The 24,575-nt window shown below is 36.2% G+C and overlaps 4 protein-coding genes across 8 annotated transcripts; 2 read left to right on the forward strand and 2 right to left on the reverse strand.

Moving 5' to 3' along the window:
* The first annotated feature begins 1,482 nt into the window (after positions 1-1,482).
* On the forward strand, positions 1,483-2,981 carry LOC112520990 (probable aquaporin TIP-type RB7-5A). Its single transcript, XM_025129610.1, has 3 exons — positions 1,483-1,681; positions 1,846-2,096; positions 2,349-2,981. The coding sequence occupies exons 1-3, from the start codon at positions 1,555-1,557 to the stop codon at positions 2,721-2,723; spliced, it is 753 nt and encodes a 250-aa protein (XP_024985378.1). The 5' UTR covers positions 1,483-1,554; the 3' UTR covers positions 2,724-2,981.
* Positions 2,982-3,721: 740 nt separating this feature from the next.
* On the reverse strand, positions 3,722-8,836 carry LOC112522192 (formyltetrahydrofolate deformylase 1, mitochondrial). 3 transcript variants are annotated; one of them, XM_025131286.1, is made up of 9 exons: positions 8,629-8,836; positions 7,275-7,387; positions 6,546-6,696; positions 6,376-6,449; positions 6,136-6,295; positions 5,662-5,760; positions 5,472-5,558; positions 4,261-4,408; positions 3,722-4,035 (listed from the first exon to the last, which is right to left on the reverse strand). In XM_025131286.1, the coding sequence occupies exons 1-8, from the start codon at positions 8,761-8,763 to the stop codon at positions 4,262-4,264; spliced, it is 966 nt and encodes a 321-aa protein (XP_024987054.1). In that variant the 5' UTR covers positions 8,764-8,836; the 3' UTR covers positions 3,722-4,035; position 4,261. The 3 variants fall into 3 exon arrangements, with proteins under 3 accessions (XP_024987054.1, XP_024987053.1, XP_024987055.1); XM_025131285.1 differs by lacking the exon at positions 3,722-4,035 and having other exon boundaries at positions 4,133-4,408; XM_025131287.1 differs by lacking the exon at positions 3,722-4,035 and having other exon boundaries at positions 4,133-4,408; positions 7,275-7,382; positions 8,629-8,826.
* A 1,682-nt stretch (positions 8,837-10,518) lies between these two features.
* LOC112521590 lies at positions 10,519-13,121 on the forward strand. Of its 2 annotated transcripts, none has more exons than XM_025130535.1 (3): positions 10,519-10,583; positions 10,770-10,925; positions 12,813-13,121. In XM_025130535.1, the coding sequence occupies exons 1-2, from the start codon at positions 10,578-10,580 to the stop codon at positions 10,923-10,925; spliced, it is 162 nt and encodes a 53-aa protein (XP_024986303.1). In that variant the 5' UTR covers positions 10,519-10,577; the 3' UTR covers positions 12,813-13,121. The 2 variants fall into 2 exon arrangements, with proteins under 2 accessions (XP_024986303.1, XP_024986301.1); XM_025130533.1 differs by having other exon boundaries at positions 10,770-10,921.
* Positions 13,122-14,175: 1,054 nt separating this feature from the next.
* On the reverse strand, positions 14,176-24,227 carry LOC112520709 (phosphatidylserine decarboxylase proenzyme 1, mitochondrial). 2 transcript variants are annotated; one of them, XM_025129200.1, is made up of 12 exons: positions 23,895-24,227; positions 23,295-23,383; positions 20,664-20,717; positions 20,500-20,565; positions 18,946-19,006; positions 18,690-18,799; positions 18,328-18,578; positions 18,135-18,241; positions 16,961-17,028; positions 16,027-16,104; positions 15,515-15,637; positions 14,176-14,632 (listed from the first exon to the last, which is right to left on the reverse strand). In XM_025129200.1, the coding sequence occupies exons 1-12, from the start codon at positions 24,055-24,057 to the stop codon at positions 14,471-14,473; spliced, it is 1,332 nt and encodes a 443-aa protein (XP_024984968.1). In that variant the 5' UTR covers positions 24,058-24,227; the 3' UTR covers positions 14,176-14,470. The 2 variants fall into 2 exon arrangements, with proteins under 2 accessions (XP_024984968.1, XP_024984967.1); XM_025129199.1 differs by having other exon boundaries at positions 16,027-16,128.
* Positions 24,228-24,575: the final 348 nt, after the last annotated feature.

Consider the following 24,575-nt stretch of genomic DNA (forward strand, 5'->3'; position numbering starts at 1 on the left):
GGGGGGGGGGTGTTCACAAGTAAACTATAACTCTTTAGTATTCGTACATTAATATGATACACACTATTCATCATAAAAAGTAATATATATGTTAACGTGTATAAAACAACTTTTCAACATTCATACATCAGTAAAATATTCGTTATTAATATACATTTTCATTATAACATTCATCATGAATATGCATACTATTCATCATAAATATTTATGTATGATCACATGTATATAATAACTCTACTATTTATATTAGTATGATATTTATCATATATTATTAACTTTCACCATAATATTCTTCATGCATATACATATTATTTATCATGAATATACTACAATATCAACTTTACATACTTTAGTTTTTTTTTTTCTTTTTCTTTATTGTGTTTTATATTGGTCTGGATGAGTTCCCGATTCGTCTCGATAGATTTCTCGATCTATCTCGATAAAAGTTAAAAGTGGTATGTTATGGTTTTATACAAACAAATGCACAACAAAATAATCAATATGTTCTCAATTGGCCTCGATGAAAAATGAAGGCGTTATATTATGATTGTAACACACAACCAACATCAAGTCAATGGATGAGTTCTTGATTGGACTCGATTGGTGTCGATCAATCCAATGGATTGTCGATCGATCTCGATGGGTTCCCGATCCTTCTCGATAAAAAAACGAAAATGGTAGCCTATGGTTTTACACATACAAACAAATAATAAATCAATGAATAGATTTTCGATGGAAAATGAATGTGGTAGGTTATGGCTTAACACATATAGTGTTTTTTCATTTTCATTTTTTTTTGAGGTTTTCACCTGAACCTCTCTTCCTCCCCCCCTCTCTCTCTCTCTCTCTCTCTCTATATATATATATATATATGCATATAATTTGATTTGGTTAGACAATGTTTTGTTGGTAAATAATGATCGGTTTTTCGCTACTAATTCTTCTTTTGCTTCTAGTAAATCTCTCTCTCTCTCTCTCTCTCTCACACACACATATATATATATATATATATATAAAATCACATATATTCGACCGTTTTTATATTCTATTATTTAATTATTAATCTCGTTTGAATCGAATCCCAACATAAAATTTACTAACGGTCGCATATTACTTTATTCAAACTTTTTAACGAAGATGACTCAGCCTTCAATCATTTGGAGTTCACTTCAATTAATTAATTTCATAACACATAATTAAGCTTATCTTCATAATCTTTTATTAATTATATTTAATTATCTGTCTCCACTCATGATCAAGAAAATATTTGAAATCTTAGGCCGGTGGGTTGGAACCAATGAGTGGTCATGGTTAACCCTCTTGGGCCCATGGTCGGTGCCTCCAAACATTCTCTATACATAAAAACCTAGTGGTCACTATTTAATGATTCCAAAAATAAATTCATATTTTTATTTCTTTTATTTTATTTTTTAAAATATGAAAACTTTGGGTACTATATATAACCCTTTGTTGAGGAACTAGGAACTCACAAAAGTAAATCATCAATATCTTTGACTTTTTGACTTCATAGTTTCGATCGTAAAGCTACTGAAAATGGTGAAGTTGGCATTTGGTGATTTTGGTGATTCGTTCAGTGTTGGCTCACTCAAATCGTATTTAGCTGAGTTCATTGCCACACTTCTTTTTGTGTTTGCGGGTGTTGGGTCAGCTATTGCTTATGGTGAGTTTTCATTTGGTGGATTTACGTTTTTTTACATGTGTAGTTGCATACATGAAAATAAAAGAAGTCGTTTTAGTAGACCTAATAAGTTGAACTTGGCGTATTTCTATACCCAGTTGACTCATATCATGTAAGTTATTGTAACATTTTTTTTTATTTTGCAGGTAAGCTCACAGCAGATGCAGCATTAGATCCTGCTGGGCTGGTAGCTATTGCAGTTGCTCATGCTTTTGCACTATTTGTCGGGGTCTCAATGGCAGCCAACATCTCAGGTGGCCATTTGAATCCGGCCGTCACCTTTGGATTGGCTATTGGCGGCAACATCACTATCCTAACCGGCTTATTTTATTGGATTGCCCAATTACTTGGTGCCATTGTTGCTTCATTCCTTCTCCAGTTTGTCACTGGAGGACTGGTATGACTCTCTTTTTATAACGAAAGATGTTTATTATGCATGATCTAAGACCTAAGCCTAAACTTTGGAGTTTGGGGCTCAAGTGGCTTTTTCACTCACATACACACCACAAGCCAAATCTAGTTTTAATTGGTTGTTAAATTTCGGTGTTTGATAAGCTAATCGAGAAAATCAGATGATTTAGTCAACTTAATCTCGTTTTCAACTAATTTTTCTATAAATACTGAATATGGATTGTTTGCTATCTGATAGGCTGTTCCAACCCATGGAGTTGCTGATGGCATGAATGCTATCCAAGGAGTAGTGATGGAGATTATCATAACATTTGCCCTAGTCTACACAGTTTATGCAACTGCAGCAGACCCCAAGAAGGGTTCACTAGGAACCATCGCACCCATTGCAATTGGGTTCATTGTTGGAGCTAACATCTTGGCTGCCGGCCCATTCAGTGGTGGTTCAATGAACCCTGCTCGATCATTTGGACCTGCTGTTGCTAGTGGAGACTTCTCAGAGAACTGGATTTACTGGGTTGGACCACTTATCGGCGGTGGTCTAGCTGGGCTTATCTATGGTGATGTTTTCATCGGATCATACGCTCCACTACCAGCCTCTGAAGACTATGCCTAAAAAGTTCTAGTCGTTTCGTGGTTTTCAATTGTATTTCATGTTTATTTAAGGGTTGAAATTGTAATATCCTCTTTGTTTGGGGATCATTTTGAGAATTATGGAAGGTAAAGGGTCAATTTTGACGAGATACTAATGTATCTTATTCACATTTGACCACACCATAATCTCCCAAGTTTGTATCTTTATCTTCCTTTGGAAAATCCTAAGCTTGTAATCTTGATATGTGAATAAGTGTTTATATCTCCTTTTGAATCTTAAGACACGCGATTTCTCTCTTTCATGACGGTGTATGATCAGTATATTAACAGTACCGTAAAACATGATATCATACCCCTTTTTACATATCATAATATCATCTCCATTTCTGTATATAATTAATGAACAAGGTCCATATCAGGTTAATAATGCATTAAAATCATTTTAAATGACATCAGATTAATGATTTGGAAAAAAAATCAAATGCATATCACATCAGACTTTATAACAGTTTATCTTTGTCAGGTTTTTCTTCCTTTCATAATTTAGCAACTTGTTTCCAAATCTTTCGTCTTTCAATTTTATAACTCCCAACTTTTTATCGAAACATTATTTGGTCAAATAAATCACAAGATATCTTCAACAAAAGTTATGAACCATCGCATGTGTAAACTCGTCCATGACCTGATGACCAACTCGAAGGTAGAGAATGAAATACTTACTACGACCGTCCAAACCACTCGCTCGAAACCCTAAACCCATTAAAACGCCAATTGGTAAGGTTTCAGTTGACCAACGGTTCCCAATTTTTCAAAAGACATAGATATCTCCCCCCCCCCCCCCCCCCCCCCTCTCTCATCTTGAACTAACATAGTCTATGACTTATAAAGGTGTAACTTACACCACTATACTCCCTCTATAAGTATTATAATAGATACAAAAAGCGAATTCGTACATATACCTATATAGCATTCAAAGTAAAAGTAGGAATTTTCGTAAACTCGAATAACATTTTATATCCCATAAAGATAGGTCAACCGGCAAGAGTTAAAAGTCCTTCAGGACCACTAGAGGGTTTGACCAATTGTTAACTTCAAGGCGCCTATGCACAAACTGGCCTGGACTCCCACAGTTACAAAAACACGTAGAATGGAGAATGCATAAGGCTTCATATTGAGCATGAGGTTTCTAGTTCAACACTTATGCCACTTGGGTCAACTAACAATACATTAGCCTAAAAGAGGCTTGATGGAGAACAACTCACCGGGTATTCCATGACATCTGAAGGCAAATGATGCGTGTACACCGCACCTTCAAAACTCTGTGTGCCATTTGCCTGAAAGAGAGGTTCAAAGCAAATGGGCCAAAGTTCTTTACTAAAACTTCTAAGGAGCTAAGTTTGAACCATCCATGTGAATATGACACAAAGCATATGATATAATGAACTTCTTAATGGTAATATATGGAAAATGAAATACAATAACCACTCCAAATGTAACATCAACAAATATTAATGAGGTAATAAGCGTGTACAAACTTTGAACTTTCCCTTTGTAGTTACCTCAAAAGACAACGGTTCTGTTCTCTTCATAAGGTAGAACACGCAACTCACAATAGGATTTTATCGCTTTTAGAAGGCATTGTTTCTCAAGATTCTCTGATTTCTGTACAAAACTCAGCAAATTATCCTTGTGTGAAACTCTCTCAACCTGAAAAGCCAAAGATAAGATCAAACTTACCGTGCTTGTGTTGATACTTTTGTGGTGAAAGTATCAAGTACAGTTAGGGGCTATATTTCGGATGCCAATCCAAGTAACTTTCCCACTTGCTAGGGGTATATTTTAGTGTAAAGCAATCATCTTTTTTTGGTAGACGTGGGTGTCCAGGCCAGTTTGCGCACACCTAGACTAATTCCATGGGGTCCTAAAGTTAACAGCCAGACAACCCTCCGGTGGTCCTTTTACATATTGATTTAATCCCTTATCACACAAATAAAGAGTGAACTTACAACTATTTTGCGTGTAAGCTTGGCCCTCACGTTTAACAGAAGATCTTGATGACGGAATTTGGAAGGGTCATGATCATTAATTTTCTTACCTTAAGAGCGTCTGGTATTCACAATTTTCAGTAAATTGGAAAGCATGCCAAAAAATTTAGGAAGATGAAGTTGTGAGGTCTGCACCACCCTTCTTCAAATACTCAAGACAAAGCAGGCAAAATTGTCCATCAAGAATATTATCTTCCAGGGTCCATATGGAGTTATCATAAGTGTGGGGTTTTAAAAAAGAAAATTACCACTACCCACTAAGTAATAATTGATACAAGTTGTGATACGTAAAGGGCCAAGGTCACACTATGGAAAATATGATATAATTCTAACAACGTTTAGTTGCCTAAAGTATTTAGTGCCAACCTAGCCAAATACATTGTGAATTTTAACAGGAGGAAAAAACAACATGATTAGACTTCAGGCCATGAGTTAAGTCATTTAAGCATAGTTATTGATACAAGTTGTGATACGTAAAGGGCCAACGTCACACTATGGAAAATATGATATAATTCTAACAACTTTTAGTAGCCTAAAGTATTTAGTGCCAACTGCCAACCTAGCCAAATACATTGTGAACTTTAACAGAAGAGGAAAAAACAACATGATTAGACTTCAGGCCATGAGTTAAGTCATTTAAGCATAATTATTGCTATATAAGTATAACTGTACAAACAAAATTGGAGGCACAAATTGAACAAAGTGGGTAAAATCAGTATATTTACCATTTGTTCGATTATTGGTCCTTCATCAAGTTCTTCCGTCACAAAGTGGCTTGTCGCACCAATCAATTTTACACCAGCGTTAAACGCCTGCAGCACACCAGAAAAAGTTAGAAGATTATACTTTAATTTTTCCTTGATCCGTTGTATGACTGAACACCATGAGAAAATGAAGAAGGATGGAAGACCAAACCTGCCTAGAAGGATTCCCACCCTTGAATGATGGCAATAAGCCATGATGAATGTTAATGATATCTTTCTTGTATCTATTCAAAAAACTTCTAGATAAAACCTGCTTAAAGAAATATATTGCTCGATCATATTAGAACCATTACTCAATTGGCGTGGTTGAATCCAATAAAGCATACACTTCTTCCTATGTTGTTCCACTATGCACCAATTTACTTTCTGAAAAAGCATCAATGTAGAAGCTCACTGGGCATTGATGAAGGAAAAAGTTATGCATGAAAAAAGGCACCTAACCAAAGGGTCATTGGTCTAATGTTACCCGGTTACTGGTAGAGCTCAGCCTTCCAGGAGGTCAAGGTTTCAGAAGAAAGGTGAGGAGTGTGCATGAGTATTTGTCGTATATAAATATCATATACTTCCAAAAAAAGGGCACCTATACATAATATGGTTTAACTGGAACCAAGTTATGAAAGATTACCTGCATATATCTAGCAAGGACTAGAAAATCTGTATCTTGAACCAAGTGCAATATCTCATCTTCTCTTTTATTTTCTTTTGTTGTAGACAGATAGTGATATGGGATATTATGCCTTTCAAGGAACCGAATCACATGGGAGTTGGGAAGCCTATCGTGATTACTGTTCAAATACGCTCTTGGTCACAGATGGAATGAGCATAGTTAATAAACGTCGAGAAAGAATGAAACCCTATACTTTACCTGATGATAGAACTTATATCAACAGGAAGTTTTCCATCTTGCCATGCATGCAACAAATCAACAAGACAGTGGTCCTGCAGAAGAGAAGGGAAAAATTAAGCACAAGGTTTATGAATGATAACCCAACAGTATAAAAAAGAATGTGCATATACAGTAGACTTGAAAGAAACCTGCTTAGAAGCAAGAACCGCAATTTTATATTTGGGATCTAAAGAAGGCACCCGGACAACAGATCTGTTTGCATTGAATTTTTTTGATAAGTTAAGAACGTCCTCATCCATTTGTGCCCGTGGCCATTTAGTAGGATCGAAGACGAATTCGCTGCAAGTTGAAAAAAAAGGTGTCATCTTCAGTTTTTTGAATGCAAACATCAATTAGCTCTACCTAATGGGAAGAAAAATCCTGAACTGTAACCAGGCATTAACAAACTATGTTGTCCGAAACAACAAAAATAACTATGTTGATCTTCTTATAAGCTCTACCTCTTCAAAGCCACTGCACCTTGACAATGTATTCCACTGCCCCTATAGAGCAAATAGCTTGAATGATCCTTAAAAATGAATGAAAAATTCTCTTAGCTAAGTTAGAACCATTTTCTCTGACAACTCATTGACGGAAGCTTGTAATTGAAACATAGAGAAGTCCCGATCGACAAAGTTGTTTTCTAACACTATGCTACAGGAATTGATCTAGTGTAGAAGAAAGCATGCCTCATAAAAGGATCTAATCAATACAGCAGCCAAATTCATCTCCAACCTCTTATGTCCTGAATGCTAATGCTTGTCTTCAACTACAAACACATCAAGTAGTTGAACTAAAAACAAAGAAACCAAAGTAAATGAATTAAATATACATGACACACACACAGACACATGTTTGTGTTGAGATAGAGGGGAGACCTTCTGGAGTAGAACACATTTTTGTTTTGGGGCACAAATATATCAGCTTCCAATATGTTCCCACCTCTTGATGCAATACATTCGGATATCTTGGCCACAATCCCAACACTGTCCTATCATTAACATCACAGTAATCAAGTTTATTTCTCCATATTTCTGAAAACCAATAACGAATACTCCCTTTCAAAAGAAGAGCTACGTGATTTGCATTTGGATCAAAGGGTCTTTTCCCAATGTCATAACTGATCCGAGTTCTACAATTTTCAACTAGTAATTGATAACTACATCAAACTCTTTAACAAGGAGTGAACATTTCCAATCACAAAACTTAGATCTTCAGTTGTTAAACAACCATTATACTTCAGACCATGTAAATGAGAAAAAAGACATTGTAGCTGCCAAAAACACATGGAACCAGACAAAAACTTAACGACCATTAATTTAACTAATGGCTTTTGCCTATGTGGTGGCACAAGAACTTGCAAAACGTACCACCGTACTTTTCTAAATGATAAAAAACACTATACTTGGTATAAAAATAAAAATAATTAATGAAAATAAACAATCACGATGGACATTAATACCTTTAGCTAATTATGCATGTGGAATGTAAACAAATTGACAGCTAATTCTATTTAATTAACAATGATATCATAAATACATCACAATGCTTATAATTTTGTCCAACAAATGTATCTCAACACTGTCCACATCACTGGACATAGAATATATGACATCTGCTAATTTTAGGTGTATTAATTGTCAAATATTTAAAATTTGTCAGTGCTACTAATCTTGATCAGGTGATTGATAATTCTTCTGGGGGTAATAATGTTGTTATTCTGCCATCAAACTTCTTAAAGATCCATCATGTAAATCCATTAATAATCAAGGGCCACCACGTTTTTGTCCCCTTTTTTTACGTTCTTCCCAACTAGAATGTGTTTGATCCATTTTGTGTTCGTTTAACAGCTCAACCCATAAAGGTCAGAATTGCATTTTCACTCTTTTAGTAAGTAACTTCAACTTCAATATCAAAATCTAAAATCGGGGAGTTCCAATCGTTCTTCTTCCGATTCAGAATTCAGAACAAATTAACAACTAATATCAAACGTTATAACGAGTATAGAATAGAATGTGTGTTGAATTTGCATCAAAATCAGCACAAATTAGCATCTTATATATCAAAACCTAAATCGAGTTATCACCAATCACTCAGCTTCAAAATTGATTGTGCGTGTGCGAAATTTTAAACAAGATCAATTTCCGTTTACTAATAGAAATTTCTTAAATGTACAAGAGAGACTAAATCCGTCGATTCCAATGATAGGATGAGTAAGCAAGTTATACTTACAGGACAATATAATACATGAATGCCATTGGAGAGGGGAGTAGAAGGCACCGGGAGGGTATTCAAGGATCTATTGGCGGATTCAAGAACCCTAGGAAACAATAAGGTTCTTGATGATATTCTTCGAAGAACACCCATTGCTCTCTCCCTCTCTCTTGTTTCTCTCTCTAGAACAATGGCTATGGCGCATCCAATCTCGCTCCTTCCTGTTCCATCCACTGATCCGGTTGAAATTTTGGATGCATATTTCAGGGACATACGCTGTCGTTTTCGGTTTACGCAAACTATTGCGTTTCTTTCACTTTACGTCCTTAAACTTTCTAAATGTCATGTTTTTGCCCCCCATTATAATTGCAACTTACTTTAAATGCACACCCTAACATTTCACTTTTAGGTTAGCTTAATTGACAATAAAACTTAGGGTTGTAATGATTTTTCTTAGAGATTACTGGTTTAAATCTTGCAAAACCATTGGAGCTTTTTTGGCTGTTCTTCAGGACCTCTATTAAGATACAAATAAACTGATCTGAACCTTCACAGTTAACAAAAAAAAAAAAAACAATTTACTTTAAAACAATTTTTAATTTTAAGCTACATATTTTATTTTTTGAAATGATAGAGTTTAAAATATGTTGTTAATATGTGTATGATTTTCTGTAATATAAGGGGATCATTCCCCCAAAAGCCCAAATTTTTATTCTTGGTTAAATTAGAGGGGACGAAAATCCATTCCCATTTTCATTTTCTGTCATTCTCATTTTCATTTCTCAGCATAATCCAGATAAAAAACGGAATTTTTTATCATTCCAAAAAATAAGGTAGTTTATGGTTGTCAAATATGGTTTAAATGAAAAATTAGAAAGCTATCGAGATTGAATTCGATTGGACAAACATCATGGAGTTGGATCGTTGTGGATAAAGGCCTAACCATTGAAGACCTTTTGGGGATGGTTAATTAGTTATTAGTCGGTTCATTCGTGTTTGGTTTTGTTGGACTTAATCCATCTCCAACTCAATAGATGCGGTTGATGCTATTTTGTACCAATTAGGTTACAGGATAATAGATATGTACATGATCCAAGCCTTTCGAACTTGTTTTCAGTGAGCAAAAAAAAGTCTTGGACTTTCTTAGGTCCAGACTGGATTTTCGAGTTGAAAATCCAGCCACCCTTTTCAGGTTAACAAGGCTTTTCCAAGCCTTTTTACGCCAAACGTAGTTCTAGTTTGCCACCAAAATTTCAACCGGTTTACACCCATTAGTCCCCACTCCTCAAGCTTTTAGGGTCGTTTCAGACATTGGATAGCCCTGGCCTGACCTCGAGCCTTTAAGTTTGTTGTACATGTATGCTAGTTAACTATGGATTGAATTTTTTCAAGTTGGGTTAGACCGGGTTGTCAGGTTTTTTTAACCAAACCCGAACCCAAACCGATCCATGTTGATTAGTTTTGATTAATTATTTATTTATTTTCTTCATTTCTAAAAGATTTAAGGGGCCGTTTACTTGCGGCTTAATTAGGCATATTGATGTATCTGGTTTATTCGCACAACTCATTTGGGTTATTTACTTTACAGCTTATTTGTACAGAACATGGCTTTATCGCATAGATATAAATGGTTTGTTCTCATTCAACCACAAAAATGACACACCTACCCCTTATTTAAAACATCACCTCATTCCCAAATGAGACACCCCATCGACCATCATCAACCTTTTTATAATTTTTTTATTTTGATGTTCAAATAATTAAGACTGAGGATAAATTAGTCATTTATGTTATTCAAACTTTTGTTCAAATAAAAAAACAACAATACCAATTTATCCGTACAAACAAATTTATTCTTATAGGAATTAATAAAAAAAATGTGATAAACAATCCTTCAAATTCGAATACATGGAAAATTATTGGATCTTACAATTCGTGCCATCGAGCATCTCCCACCCAACCAGACGATGCCTGTAAGTCATCTCTCTCGATTCACTCTTGGAGGAGATCTAGGGTTCTACTCCACTCTCCACACGCAAACTTTGTGATTTGTCTACTGAACATCTATGATCTTATCTTAGTATTAGTAATACAAACTTTTGTTGAATCGAATTTCTTACGTCTAAATTCAAATAGATTGTTTTTTGATTTTGTTGCAGATGAAGAGGTTCTTATTGGAGGTGGAACCACCGAGTCCTGTGAGATACTTGATCGGATCAGCAATCATGATGATTGGCGTCGTTTTACCCCTTGGTTACATGATGTTCCGCAACAAACGTGTTCCGTCTTCTTCATCTTTCGCTAAACAGACGTAGGTGTGCCTTTCTTTTAGTTTTCATTTGTATTTTGTGGTTCATTATGAATTATTGGTAAATAAATTACTCGCATTGTTGTTAATTCTTAACCTCCTAGTCTTACAGTTTAGATATGGAATTGAAACTCGTGTATTTTACGATGATATTTCTCCATTTTCAATGCAATTGCTTAGGGTTCTTCTTCTTCTTTTTCTCTATTAATTATATCCTCCAATCCAATGAGTGCATCTGGAGGAGATAAATTTTGCTAAGAAGAGACTGAAAGACCCCAAAATGACCCAAGGCATGGCATGAAGTGGAATCTATTAAGTACAGAAGATTATCTAAAATCAAAAGAAGGTATGGATATCATGAACCTGCTTCTTGGAAGAAATATAAATGAAGATATATAACAAAGATAGACACAGTTGGATTAGACCGGCAGAATAACCAGATTAGGAGACAAAAACCGATCCAAAGTAAAAAGGAAGGATATAGCTGCATCTGGAGGGCCAAATACTGAGCTTTCTAGTAGCTCAGTTATAGGAGAAGAAATATAAAGAAGGCGCGGCCCAACGTACGCAGTTACATAATAATTTCTGGTGGCCAAGGACTGCAAAACTTTCTCTTGTTGAGAAGAAAGGAGAGTATTAAAACCAGAGGGAAATAAGGCCCTCCAGTTGTGCATTTTAGGAGTCATGCTCAGCAGATCTTTCAATATGCCCAAAATGCCGTTAGTCACAAGCATGATATACCCAGCTGAGCAGTGAGGCCCAGGCTTGAACAGCTTTATATCTGAATCAGTGGTATAACTACCAGTTTCATCGGCTACTTTCTGCTTAATGATTCATTAAAGAATAAAAGGATGGTCTAAGATGGATTATTGTAGAAGAGGGTGCCATTTGGCATGATTTATTGTGATAGGTTTCTCTACCAGTAGTTTATAGTCGGGGGCAATTGGCAACATAGAGAAACCTATCACAATAAATCATGCCAAATGGCATCCTCTTCTCCAATAATCCATGTACAGTGGTGCAACAAGAAGCTAATTTTCTCCAAGCAATATGTTCAAAGAAGTGGGAACGGGCTCCTTGGGCGGGGGTTGATAACCTTAGGAGGGCCATATCTCACCTTCATAAGAAGCCCGAAGAGAGTTATCATGACGGTAGGTGGAAATGATCTTAAGCTGAATGGTACAAGTGACGACATCCATAAGTGCTGCAGCTTATGCTAGTGAAATTTCCCGGAATGTAGGGTTTCCAAATGATATTGTGACAAATGACAATTTAGAGTTAATTGGAGCATCAATTACGGATAAAAAATGAGTTATGTCAACTATATCTTGGACCCATGATAAAACGGGTGCTTTTTAATTAATCGAGTTGGGAGCAAGACAAAAGAGTATAGCCACCTCCATATATTGCACTTCCTGCATTTTAATCTGCGTTACAACTAATTCAATGTATGAGTGGGTGTTTATTTAATACATAAAGAGCATTGAACCTGCAATCCAATATATGAGATAACAAAGACACATTATCAGTTGAACTGCAATGTAATGCAACATATCCTCCATGGTATCAGCTTGTCTACATCTCATGGTGATTGACAAGATTGAGGGCTTTCTACTATCTGCACTATATGGGATGTCCATTGCAGAACCTTGTTTCTCCTTTCCTTTTTTCTTTTGCAGAGTGGACTCTAGAATATGTATCTCATTTGTTCGCACACAGGGAGAGCACTGAATTTTGTAGAAGTAGTAAGGAATTCCCAATAGGGTTGCTTGTACACAAGTTGAGGATTTTCATTTGCTTGTACATTTTAGTGTTGTATTTGATGGTTGAACTCAAAAAGTCATTGTGTCAAATGAGGGCCCATACTAAAATGAGAATGTGGTTATTGTTTCAGGAGCAAAGTTATGATATAGAGATGCAAAGACATGGAATTGTGTTTGGTTTTTGTAGTTTGACTCAAAGAAGAGAGACTGTGAGCTCATAGCAAGTATGCACACACAGGGAATGTAAATGCTTTAAGCTCAAAACTCTCATCTGTGATATTCAGGACTCGAGTTCATCCTAGAAATGACATCCTTGAGTTGAGGCTGTTTTTCAAGTTTTTTTGGATGTATTTCCTGATGTGTAGTCTGATCTCTCTAGGCGCTTTAATACTTCTTTATAAGAACGACAAAATCCAGTTCATTTTCCCTTTTATTTGATGGATATCTGGGTCCCCTTTTATTTGCCATCAGACTTATGTTGATTGCATTTGTTAGTTTTGTTAGTTTGATTAATAATTTAATGCATAATTCTTTATCTTGTTTATGCGTAAAGGGTAAATGCGGCATTGTGTCAATAGAGGATAAAAAGGTGACTTTCTGTCAAGTTTTTTTTTTCCTCGAGATTCATGACCTTCTAACGGTTTTGAGAATGTTATTGCTTAAGAGAAAATGCCACTTCCATACACAATAAAATTGATTAGAAACTTGCGAGAAGGGCAGGGGCAAAACACACACAGTGTGTTTAGGGTTTTATAATCCGAATAAAAATGGGAACACCAACTATTTTGTATTCCAAAGCATCATGGCTCCTATTATACTTTTACAGCCAAGTTGATCGCACAATGATGCAACTAAAATTTTCCCTTATTGAATACCATTTATTTTTTCTAACAACTTGCTTACATTCCAAGGAAAATAAATTCGCATATGAAAATACTCTAATTGACAAATAGAGCTTTATAGTAAATGTAAGGGGACGTTTACCAAACGCTTACTCGGGTAAGCGTTTACCAAGTCACATTACTTTACCAGATAAATATGGTAAGGACCAAGAATCTTACCCGGTAAGAGGAAAACAAGAACCGAGAGTCTTACCCGGTAAGTGAAGGCGACGACTCTTACCATGGTAAGCGCTTACTCTGTAAATTGTTGCATACGATGCCGTTTTAGTGAACAAAGTCTTATCCGGTAAGTAAGTAGTAGTGTTAAATTTTACAATAAACACGGATAAGTGTTTGGTAAGACTTTAGTCCACTAAATTGGTCTTACCGGATAAGAGTAATGATCAGCACTTATCGGGTAAAACTTTAGTCCACTAAAATGGAGTGTTTGCGAAGATGCTCATCTCTTTATCCGCCAACCATAAATTGGTCCAAATGGTTTTCATCAATTGAAATTAGATCTCATATATATGATTTCACTTGTAACAGAACCTGATGGAACTTCCCTTCTGTTATGTAAAAAATTCCAACAAAATAAAAAAGGGGATTCATAAGTGGTTCACAGAGGAGAGGCCGAACTAGGTGTACTTTTGGTCGATTGATATTTTGCAGTTTTATCATTGATAATGTTGGACCCAAAAACTAGACTCAAACCAGCAACGATCTTAATAGCTGTTTGGTTCAGTTTCAGATTCATTAAACTACGAAAATATGGGGTCTGGACCCAAAAAGAAGACCAAACCATGTCTAATGCTAATTCCCATGATCAAAATTCTACTCCATGCTTCTCTTCTAAATTACTTCTCTATTGTCTCTAAAACACAAATAACAGGTGCACTTATAAAGCGTTATAGATCGTGCCACCGTCCTAGAGCTTCTCCCATTCGTATTTTATCGCCTCTTTCGACACAGAACTTGAATTCTGATGATGATGCTTCGTCTTCTTGTTTTTTCAACGCAGGAGCTTGGAAAACTAGCACCACCGTTGATCCCATGTTAAACACAGCTACCTGAAACATATAATCTTCAATTTTTGATAGCAGTATGGCATATCAACTGTAGTTGACAACTTATATAGCAATAAGTGACTCGTTTTCATATAGAAAATATAATTGTTTTTAGATTATGACAACATATGCGAATATTATAGGTTATTTAGCTCAAGTGGCTCTAAGTAGGGAAGAGGAAACATCCAAAGGAATTGGAGACTTTAATTTTGGAAGTTGTAAGATTTTCTTAAAAGGCTTGAAAGTTGCTAGATTATCCCAACATTATGACAGTATTTGTCTAGTGCAAGTCACCACAAATGTCTTTATTCTTGATGCTCTCCTATATCATTTATTAATCAACCATTTTGTGGGTCTTACTCATCCTCTTATGGCATATATGGGAATGGGATCCATAACCACAAGCTCCCTCCATCTCAAAATAAATAGCACTCAGTTTAAGAAATGTGTACTTGCTACCTTTTTTTAATCAACCAAATGACAATTTTACCCTTCATGATAAAGGCAAACCTTCTCTCTCTCTCTCTCCATCTCATCAACTTCTATATATTCACACCAAAGGGCCTTTGGCCTAGCGGTATGTGAGTCTTTGGCCTTCTAGGAGGTCAGGGGTTCAAACTTCACCAAATGTGAGGAGGGTGTGTGAGTTTATTTGTTCAATCTGCCGTATATAAATATTATATACTTCAAAAACTTCTACATATTCATGTGTCATGATAAAGGGTAGAATTGGAATTTTATTAAACTATACCCATCTATTATTCAAAGCGGACACTTATTTTTGGGACAAACTTAAATAGATATGTAGGCACTTATTTTGAGGAGGGAGTATTATTTATTCAAGCCAAGATTTTAAAAGCTTTGCATTGATGACAAGAATCTAACCTCGTCTCCTTTCTTGAGCATTACTCCTGTGCCTTCGGGTTCATACACCCGCTCTTCAGGGGCCTCTGATTGGAGCAACTTCTTTCTTGGTTGGTTAGTCTTTAAAGCTGGTTCAATGAAAAGCTGCCATACACCCAAGTCAGTAATAAGTATTGGGCCAACAACCATGCTACACATGCAGAGAGAAATGTGAGTCTTCTCTAGGCTAAATTTAAATAGGTGGGTCCCTGCAGCTTCAGCCTAGCGGGTAAGGAGGTGGACATCCTTGCGAAACTTGAATAGGTGAGCTAGCAATCAGCTAAGCGCTACTACTTTTACATGATACTTTATGTCTATTCCTATAACCTGAATTTTGAGCCACGTCATGAAATGGGCAACCCACATGGTCTGAATCAGTGTTTGATTCTTGGGAGGGCAGTAGCCAATATATGATGCTTGAACTGTTCCATATCAATTGCATAAAAAACTGAAAGGGAAAAAAAGAAAGGATAAATGAAAGATGTTAACACAACCTCGATAGAGCCAATATTTGTTGCACCTATTGCAGCCATTGCTATATAACCTTCTTGCCATCTACCTTCTAGGACAACCTGGTAACATGGAAAAGATGAATTCTGCAAGATCAAAAACTGTTTTAGACAGTTCAACTAATTAAGCTAATCATATGGAGGTAAATATGTGGGCAGAAATCAGGGGGTTTATGATTGATCTCCAAAAGAGAATCGTTAAAAAATATCAACTGTTGTCTTCTGCCCCTGTTAGTATGAAGTCTACTGCATCTTTATATATCATAGACATAAACATTATACACAAATAGAAGCGGCAATTTCACGAGACATCTATCCCTGAAGGAACAGGGAGTTGCCACTACCAGATATAAAACTCAGGAGGCAATAGCCAATAAGCAATAGCATATAATGTACAGCCATCTAACTTCTTTTTGAAATTTTCTCTAATGTAATTAGTTAATACATTTTTGGTCCCTTGTTATCTACTAAATTCTTTTTGGCTCTTGTTATTTACTAAAACTTTTTGCATCTTTTTATGTACTACTTCCTTCGTACCAAAATAAATGTCCACTTTTAAAAGTAAATATCTACTTTTCCCATTTTACCCTTAACTATAAGATTTCTTTCTCTATTATTAAGGGTAGAATTGTCATTTGGTTAATCAAAAAGTGCACTAATTGCACATTCCTGAAACTGCGAGCCCTTTTCATTGTGGAAATTTATTTTGGGATGGAGGGAGTATTTTCTTGGACTGCTACTATATACGAAAAAAAATTGGGCCCTGGGCAGGCACCCATCCCGCCCTCTCCCAGGGACGACCCTGTTCAAACTTAGCTTATAGGTCCACAAATTATATTAAGACAAACTATTAATTGAGCTGACTCTGCTTGGTTACAACTCAACCATCATACAATTTGAGAAGGAAGTTTAGAATTACCCTTTCATTCTCAACATAGAGATTTTTTATTGTCCTGGTAGCACGCTCATTCACGGGGTAGAGCCGACCTGAAGAAAAGGTAAAATTCATATGTGAAACAAAGTATGTTGATCAAATATGAACATAACTTATTTTTATGCTGCAGTATGAGATAAATAGAAAATACAGTATTTACAAGCTACACATGGTAAGAGCAAACTGATTCACTTGGAAGTCCTTTGATCATCGCCATCGTACTACAAGTCTACAATATGCATCTTTTTTAACCCCATGGTTTACAGTTTGCAATACACAACTAAAGCATGACAGATATAGGTAAAGAATATTCTTCTATGTTTATCACACTGATACTATTTTATGCATCAATCAACTGAGATATGTAAATTTTGAAGTATGCAAATATTGCAGGATAGCTACAGGTATACAAAACTTATGAGCTTCAACTGTTTGGGGATTACGCTTATTCAGTAAGCACTATCTGGCAGTCATTATAATACGATGTGTGCACTATGAGTGGCAAAAATCCAAACTGACAAAAATGAAGAACCAAACTGGACTGGAACTGGCTACATTCGATTCAGTTATTACTTATAAATTTTTAAAGAACCGGTTCTCCATCTGATTTGGAACTGGAACCAAACCAGTTTCCTATTTTTCCAAACTTTAAGCGATGCCCCTTTAGGCCCATATTTTTCAGATTAAAATGACCCAAGGTTGTATTTATTTCATAATACGACTTGGAATTTTACCAGTTCTAAACTGGAACCAAACCGATTCACGTCGGTTGGATTTTTTGTTCCAGACTTCCAGTCCTCGATCTGATTCAAATACGACGAACAGCATCATTTAGGAACATATACAGAGCTCGACTTACAGTCCATCAATTTATATAGTTGGAATGTTGATAAAGAACTTCAGTATAATATAACTAGTAGATATGCTTGGTGTGCCCTTCATCCTATCTCTATACTTATTCCGCTTAACGTATTTAACTTGTGTAGGTATGCTGGATTCCACAAATTGGTTTGCAAACAACACCAACTAGATTAACATGAACCAATTTGCATGTCACCATGGTCACAGGAAATATAGTAATCATAGTTATCACAAATCAATGATCAGTCGACTACCCTAGATGCGCAGCTTATAAAGCTAACATAACAATTATAGTTACCAGAAAAATGCCGCCGAAGAAGTACATTCCAATCAACTGGGGAGTGAATTCGATGGTAGTCTCCTGGCCTCAGGTATATAACACAGTAAAAGAGACCTTTCATCGGACTGCAATTAACATAAAACTGTGAATTAACTTGAATTCTTTAGTAGCTCACGGAAATAACAATCGAAGTTGTCAAAAACATATTTACCGTGATGAAGAAGACTCCCTAAGTTTTGGCGAAGCCAATGAAATTCTCCACCATGACTTTCTGCTCTCATCCCTGAGATTATTTTCTTGACAACTAATATCTTCTTGTATATCGCTGGCTGCCATAAGAGGAAGGAATGAGCCTGCCCCTAAAAGGGAAGATACAGAGTAGGAGAACCCTTTAACTTGCTCGATCAGAACCCCTTCTTTCAGCTCTCCAACTCTTATGACAGTACCATCAACAGGACTGATCTGCAGATTGCAAAAGTAAGATAATCAGCTAATTCATAAAGGTATAACAAGAAATGAAGTGTAAAACATAAATAGATGATTTAAGATATTCAGCAGCTGGTTACCAGTTACCAGACTACGAGGGTCAGAATCGATTGGCCTGGAACCTTCTTTCAGGGTGCGAACAAAGAAATCTTTAAGTGACGCGTATTGATCCAAAGGCAAGGCCGCCTCTTCCAAGTCTAAAATATAATAAAGATGACAGTAGCTTATAGTTTGTTACTTGTAATTTAATGTTGCAAAAATATTTCTCTGCTTTCTATTCTATGTAAACAACATATTAATAACACAACTGATAACAATGATGATTAAGAATTTCATTACATACTTGAATGAAACGCACGAGCCCAAGCTCTATGAGCATATGGACGCAGCCAAACAGGAAGTTCCTGAAAAAAAACATCACAAAGCTAAGCTGCTGAATGGTGTGACAAACCACTGAAAAAGCAAAATACTGAAAGCAAACAGGAGCATTATACCATGCCGTACTTGAAACTACCAAACAGAATTATCAGTGTACTACCCACTTGAATACTTAGATATGCATATGCAGTATAGTGAAAAACAGAGGGCAAACTGCTAATGCTAATAATGGTCTGGAATTACGTCCAAATGGATTAATTGATCATTTGAAGTAAGATCATCAAGACAAGCAGACAATGGTCCAGCAAAAAGCATTTATGCCACCTACAAAGCTCTAGAGTTCAAGAAACATGGATGATGTTATCCTTCTCTCATCATCAATATTGTCAATAACACAAGGGTAATGCAACCTGGAGAAGATACTATGATTGCCTAAATACCCCTATAACTTAAAGTAAAGCATTATGTTTTGGGTCACGAGAAAGTCACAGTCACTGATGACAGGTCAAACTTCAAACATAATCAATTCCCATCATGAATGCGTTTTTTCACCTTGCAAAGAAAGCAAATTCTTAGCAAGTTCCCTTTAATCTCCTTTACCATTAACAAATTTAAGATACGTTTATACATAAACGAACTACATCCTGTCACTTGCTATAAGAATCAGTCGGTAATAGCAGTCACTGGAAATGCATAGTATACACTAATATAGGGATAATTTAAGTATGCTATGACACTTCTTTTACGTATCTGAATTCTCGAAATCAGGAGGGTCCCAATTCCACAATGATTTTTATATTACGTCTCTTTAGTTACTGGTCGAAATCAAGTGTATAGACTTGACGCTCTACACAATGATGTGTCACCTGATTTCCTACTCAATTGTTTGATTGTTTCTACCATGCCCAAGAATAATGATGCAATGTGTGAAAAAAAATCATATTTTTGTCTTACCCCGAACCAATCTATAAACAACTGGCAATTTATGTAACAAACCAGGAGACATCAAAGTATTATGTAAGCTATGGCCCATGTCTACCAAATTTTAAGAAAAAATGATTTCATTTCCTTGGTGCCAACAACAGACAGCTTCAATATGGGCATACAAATTCCCATTACCTTATCTTTTCGAACAGCAAGTGTCCCATACATAAATATATATGCTAGCTTAAAATACTCTCATTTTGCACGACGTGAAAATTAAGACGATATTAAATAACCACGAGTCTCTGTTGGCTGTTGGTATATTATCTATTTACTTGTCTTCAAACAACTAAAAAGATTTCGATCTGAAGGATGAAAATATTGCTTAAAAGGTAACAACCATCCTCCCCTCTTTGAGTTTCATATTAATCATTATATGGCAATAGCCTTAATAGTGGACTGTTCCAAAATTCCTTTCAAGGTACATAAATGCCACTTGGTCATTGTATGAAAAGAAAAGAAAAAAGTTACTATTATATACCAAATTACCAGCTAAACAACATAACTAATTTTTTGTGTTTGAATGAGCCCTTACCGTGCTGGACACAGAACCCCAAAACCTTGAAATGGAGCGCAGGGGTAACATACTCAGAAACTTAGCCTGCAATTGCCAGGCAATGTGATTTAGAAGTTAAGTATTAAGCAATAACGATAGTTACATGGTCTGAGATATAATGATATGCAAGAGAGAAACAATACTTTCACATCCGGTTGGATCTCGAGTTCAATGCCACTTTCTCTTGCCTCTACAATCTGGATACCAGGAAATAAAGAGGTAGGTTAACAAATGTCCAAAAACCACTTTCGAAACTCCAACAATTCATCTGACTGATAGATATACAACTACAAGCACGTTTGGAGATAACATCCTTCAATTCAAGTTTGTCAAAAAATGTGAAAATAGAATTAATGAAGGATGTCATATTGGTTAGTCCATGCATCCAAAGGACATTGACAGTTGAGGCGACCAACTCTAGTAATAATATTGATATCCTTTAACAAACTTTCTTTGTTCAGCAATCTACCGTGTGTATAATAATCTGAAGTTGTATTCAAGTAACTTCTGTGGTCAAACTGCTTTTCTTGGTTAATATTGCTACTCACTTAATGAGTCATTTTCTGTTTCCCCCATATAAGAATGTCCTTTTAGGATCCTCATAGTGTATTTAAACTTGGAAAACTTATCATATTAGTACCAGAGACCATAAAAATCACCACACACTAACAACTATATTGCAAATTAGTACTCCCTAGAATATCTTTGTAAAAGGTTTGTGACTGTTAGGTAAGCTTATAGAAGTGAAAGTAGAAAAATGGAAAATCCAAAATTAAAGGTCGCCATGTACTAGTTTGACCGATATGGGCATAGAACGAGTACCCTTCTAAGTCATAAACGTAGCATGAAGGACCTAGCTATCCACCCATTCATTGGGGTAGGAGTCAGCTTACTCTCACTGACGATTAATTACAAACAATAGCATGACCTAATAACAATGTCATTTGAAATGTAAGGTCAACTTCCCACCTGTCAAATCCAGATATCCAACCTATCCTGGAGTTGCTTCATTCTTTATTCTTTCATGCTCAACCGGTAAAAACGTACATGCCGAAAATAGCGATGAAGGATAATTTTCGTTATGTGGGTCCAATATAAGGTAAGAATAGAGAAATGATGAGGAAGTTGATCATATGATAACATTTGGGTGGATGAAATGGTGGTAGCTGACAAGCATGACAACTCTTAAATGATCTGAAAGTTTCATTGATGAAAGTTAAGTAATATAAGATGTCAAAAGACCTAGGATTTGAATGGGGGACGTTAACCAATCAGAAAATATGTTATCCACGAGGAGGTTAGGGTGCCCCAGCTGAGGACTTGTTTCAATTTTCAAATGGTTGGTCATCTCCAAAACAGACCTCTGGATGCATCCATGAGACAGTAAGAGGTTGTAAAAGGAGACCATTAGGAGAGGTATAGATATAGAGAAACTTGAGTTAATCCCATCTCTTTGTACCGTGTCCAAGCACAAAGCCAAAGACTTCAGAATGAAAGATTGATATCCTATTGTAAGCAAGACCCAGAAGCCAAGTGTTCTTTCTTCTGTCCACGAGGACAAGATTTGATAGTGAGCATAAACTTGAGAAGATCCATCTCTCTTAGGAAGGTCTTCTGTCTTTATAAAATTATATCAAAGGCATTTGTTAAGAGCAATAGGGTTCTCGGAAAGAAGTATATTACTATTAGAGAAATGACACCAACTTATAGATTACATTCATGGGCCATGGGCAGAGACACACAAACCTAGCTAGTGAAATATTTAAATACATTACAACTAGAATAACATAATCATCCCAATACTAACAGAGTTGCCCTAGATATGGCATGAAAACATGTTATTCATGTCTCTATGGTAACATACTTTATTTAATAAATAAAGACCGATAGGAGTTATTGGAGACACAGGATTGGCATGGGATGAACAACTGAGGTTGGACATGGTGGCTGTAGGCATTTCATAGGAGTTATTGGAGATGAAGGATTAAGGTAGCAAATTAGGACGGTATGTGAAGCTAGCATAGATTGGAGCAAACGAGGTACTGGGGTCGGGTTAGGTGAGGATGGACATGGTGGCTTTAGCCATTTTCTTGAACCTACTTCTGATTATATGTTGTTACTTGCTCCTAACTCGCCTTTCTTGTCTCATATTCTTTTGGGTGCAAACATTCTCTTTTTGGGCACACTTTTCACAAGCCGAGGGTCTTCACAGAAACAGCAGCCTTACACTTTGGGATAGAGATCAGCCTTACTCTTTGGGGTAGAGATCAGGTTTGTGTACATTCCACCCTCCCCAGACCCTACCTTCGAGTGGGATATACTAAGTTCGCTTGATTTGGTTTGGTTTAGTCTACACAACTTTTCATACTTCCACTTGACAAGTGCAGCCAGAAAGGTTTCTTGTAAAAGATTAAATTTAAGAAATGGGAGTCACCTCAAAGCTCCTAGTTAGGGACCTAGACATCCACCACACAGCATATTCATGTGCTTAATACTTAAATACAATCACACATACACATTCCTCAAATTTTCAACACTGTTATGTTAAAGAGGCTATCAGCATTTAAGTTTTCTAATTAATCATTGAATTGAAGATGAAACCTAGACATCACTCCCACACAGCATATTCCATTCATCACTATAACAGAACCTCATATGGACTGCTAAGGTAATATTAGGACAGATAAAGGTTCAATTGATCAAAAACAAAATGCAGGACAAGTAAAGTTTCTTATTTTCAATTTTCAGCATAATAAGAAATTTGGCATACATACTTTCTTGTCACTGTACATACGTCTAGCATGGAGAGCTCCAAGCATCAATATAGTTGCCACAGTTGCCCCAGGTACCAGAAAAGGATTACCTGCATAGTTTGTCAAGTGTCAATAGTTGGTTGTAAACAATGCAACCTTGGGATGAAAAGCAAGAGTCACCTAATAATTTCACCATACCTCGTAACATCATATCAAATTCGGCCAGAATTAGTGATTTGTGTAGATAATCTACTTATCTACACATGACTAATTTCTTTTTTATACAACTTACACTTAATAAATACCAACATCTTAATGAAAGTAAATAGATTTTGACTTATGCAGGTCAAATGGGGCATGCTTTTACATTTACATTTCGAGTCAATGATCCTTTTTATACAATCATACCCTTTACTTACCCTTAATTTCCTCTAAATTGACATCAAATTTTGAATTAAAATGGCCTTGTTTGGTTTGGTTTGGTTTAGTCTTGAGCTCGAGTTTGGGTAAAAATCGATGACATAATGTTCAGTAGTATTTAGTTCCATCATCTTCCATTTTGCAACCAATTCAGAATGTATATAGAAAATCCACAATAAAGTATTTAGAAAATCCAGTTACCTTTAGAGTCGCTGCTACTTCCGCCGCCGTTAATTGAAGCTCCGGCTTGCTTGGTAGTAGTATGCAGCTTACGGAGGAAGAACAAATTTGGACGGAGACGCTGACGATTGACGATTGTTCCATGAGCAAACAACGGCAGTCTCTGCGAAAACCTAAATTTCATTTTTTTTAATGCGTGAAGAAAAGGAGATAGCCTTTGTTTCTTTTTATTTTAAACACTCCCTCAGAGTCAGTGGTAACCGTCGAGGTGGTGCTGATACCGCCGGCGGTTTAGGATGTTTAGGTCGCCGGAAACCGGAAAGCTGTGGACTCTGTTTTAGCCAAAGTGGAAGCAGTAGCAGCCGCCAAGCCAACAAGGAGGTGAAAACGAATGTTTAACTTGATTTTAGTTTTTGCTAATTTTGATCCCTCACAAATCAGATTTATCAATTTAGCCCCTGATCTTGTTAAATGATAAAAATCCCATCATCCACTCTTCAAAATAAAAAAAATTATTAACCTGGATATCCAACCCGCTATGCGAGCCGACTAATTCTAGGGTGACCACCTGCTTTGCAGATAGCCCGAAGTTACCGCATTTGAACATCCGTGGCCATAAGAAGATTTTTATTCCTCCTTATATTTGAACCTAAGAAATAAATTTTTGGTCTCTAGGATGTGTTTTAACTAGGAAGGCACCTT

This window comes from Cynara cardunculus, assembly GCF_001531365.2.
Source record: "Cynara cardunculus var. scolymus isolate 2C chromosome LG 11, CcrdV1, whole genome shotgun sequence".
NCBI classification, from domain to species: Eukaryota; Viridiplantae; Streptophyta; class Magnoliopsida; order Asterales; family Asteraceae; genus Cynara; species Cynara cardunculus.

Coding starts and splice junctions, on each gene's coding strand:
- LOC112520990 (XM_025129610.1), top strand. CDS start 1,555: ATGGTGAAGTTGGCATTTGGTGATTTTGGTGATTCGTTCAGTGTTGGC. Junction 1,682..1,845: donor TGGGTCAGCTATTGCTTATG/GTGAGTTTTCAT, acceptor TTTATTTTGCAG/GTAAGCTCACAGCAGATGCA. Junction 2,097..2,348: donor AGTTTGTCACTGGAGGACTG/GTATGACTCTCT, acceptor GCTATCTGATAG/GCTGTTCCAACCCATGGAGT.
- LOC112522192 (XM_025131286.1), bottom strand. CDS start 8,763: ATGGGTGTTCTTCGAAGAATATCATCAAGAACCTTATTGTTTCCTAGG. Junction 6,697..7,274: donor AATGTGTTCTACTCCAGAAG/GTCTCCCCTCTA, acceptor TTCAACTTGCAG/CGAATTCGTCTTCGATCCTA. Junction 6,450..6,545: donor CGGTTCTTGCTTCTAAGCAG/GTTTCTTTCAAG, acceptor TCTCTTCTGCAG/GACCACTGTCTTGTTGATTT.
- LOC112520709 (XM_025129199.1), bottom strand. CDS start 24,057: ATGAAATTTAGGTTTTCGCAGAGACTGCCGTTGTTTGCTCATGGAACA. Junction 17,029..18,134: donor TCTTCGGCGGCATTTTTCTG/GTAACTATAATT, acceptor CCTTTTCTTCAG/GTCGGCTCTACCCCGTGAAT. Junction 15,638..16,026: donor CAAATATTGGCTCTATCGAG/GTTGTGTTAACA, acceptor GGTGTATGGCAG/CTTTTCATTGAACCAGCTTT.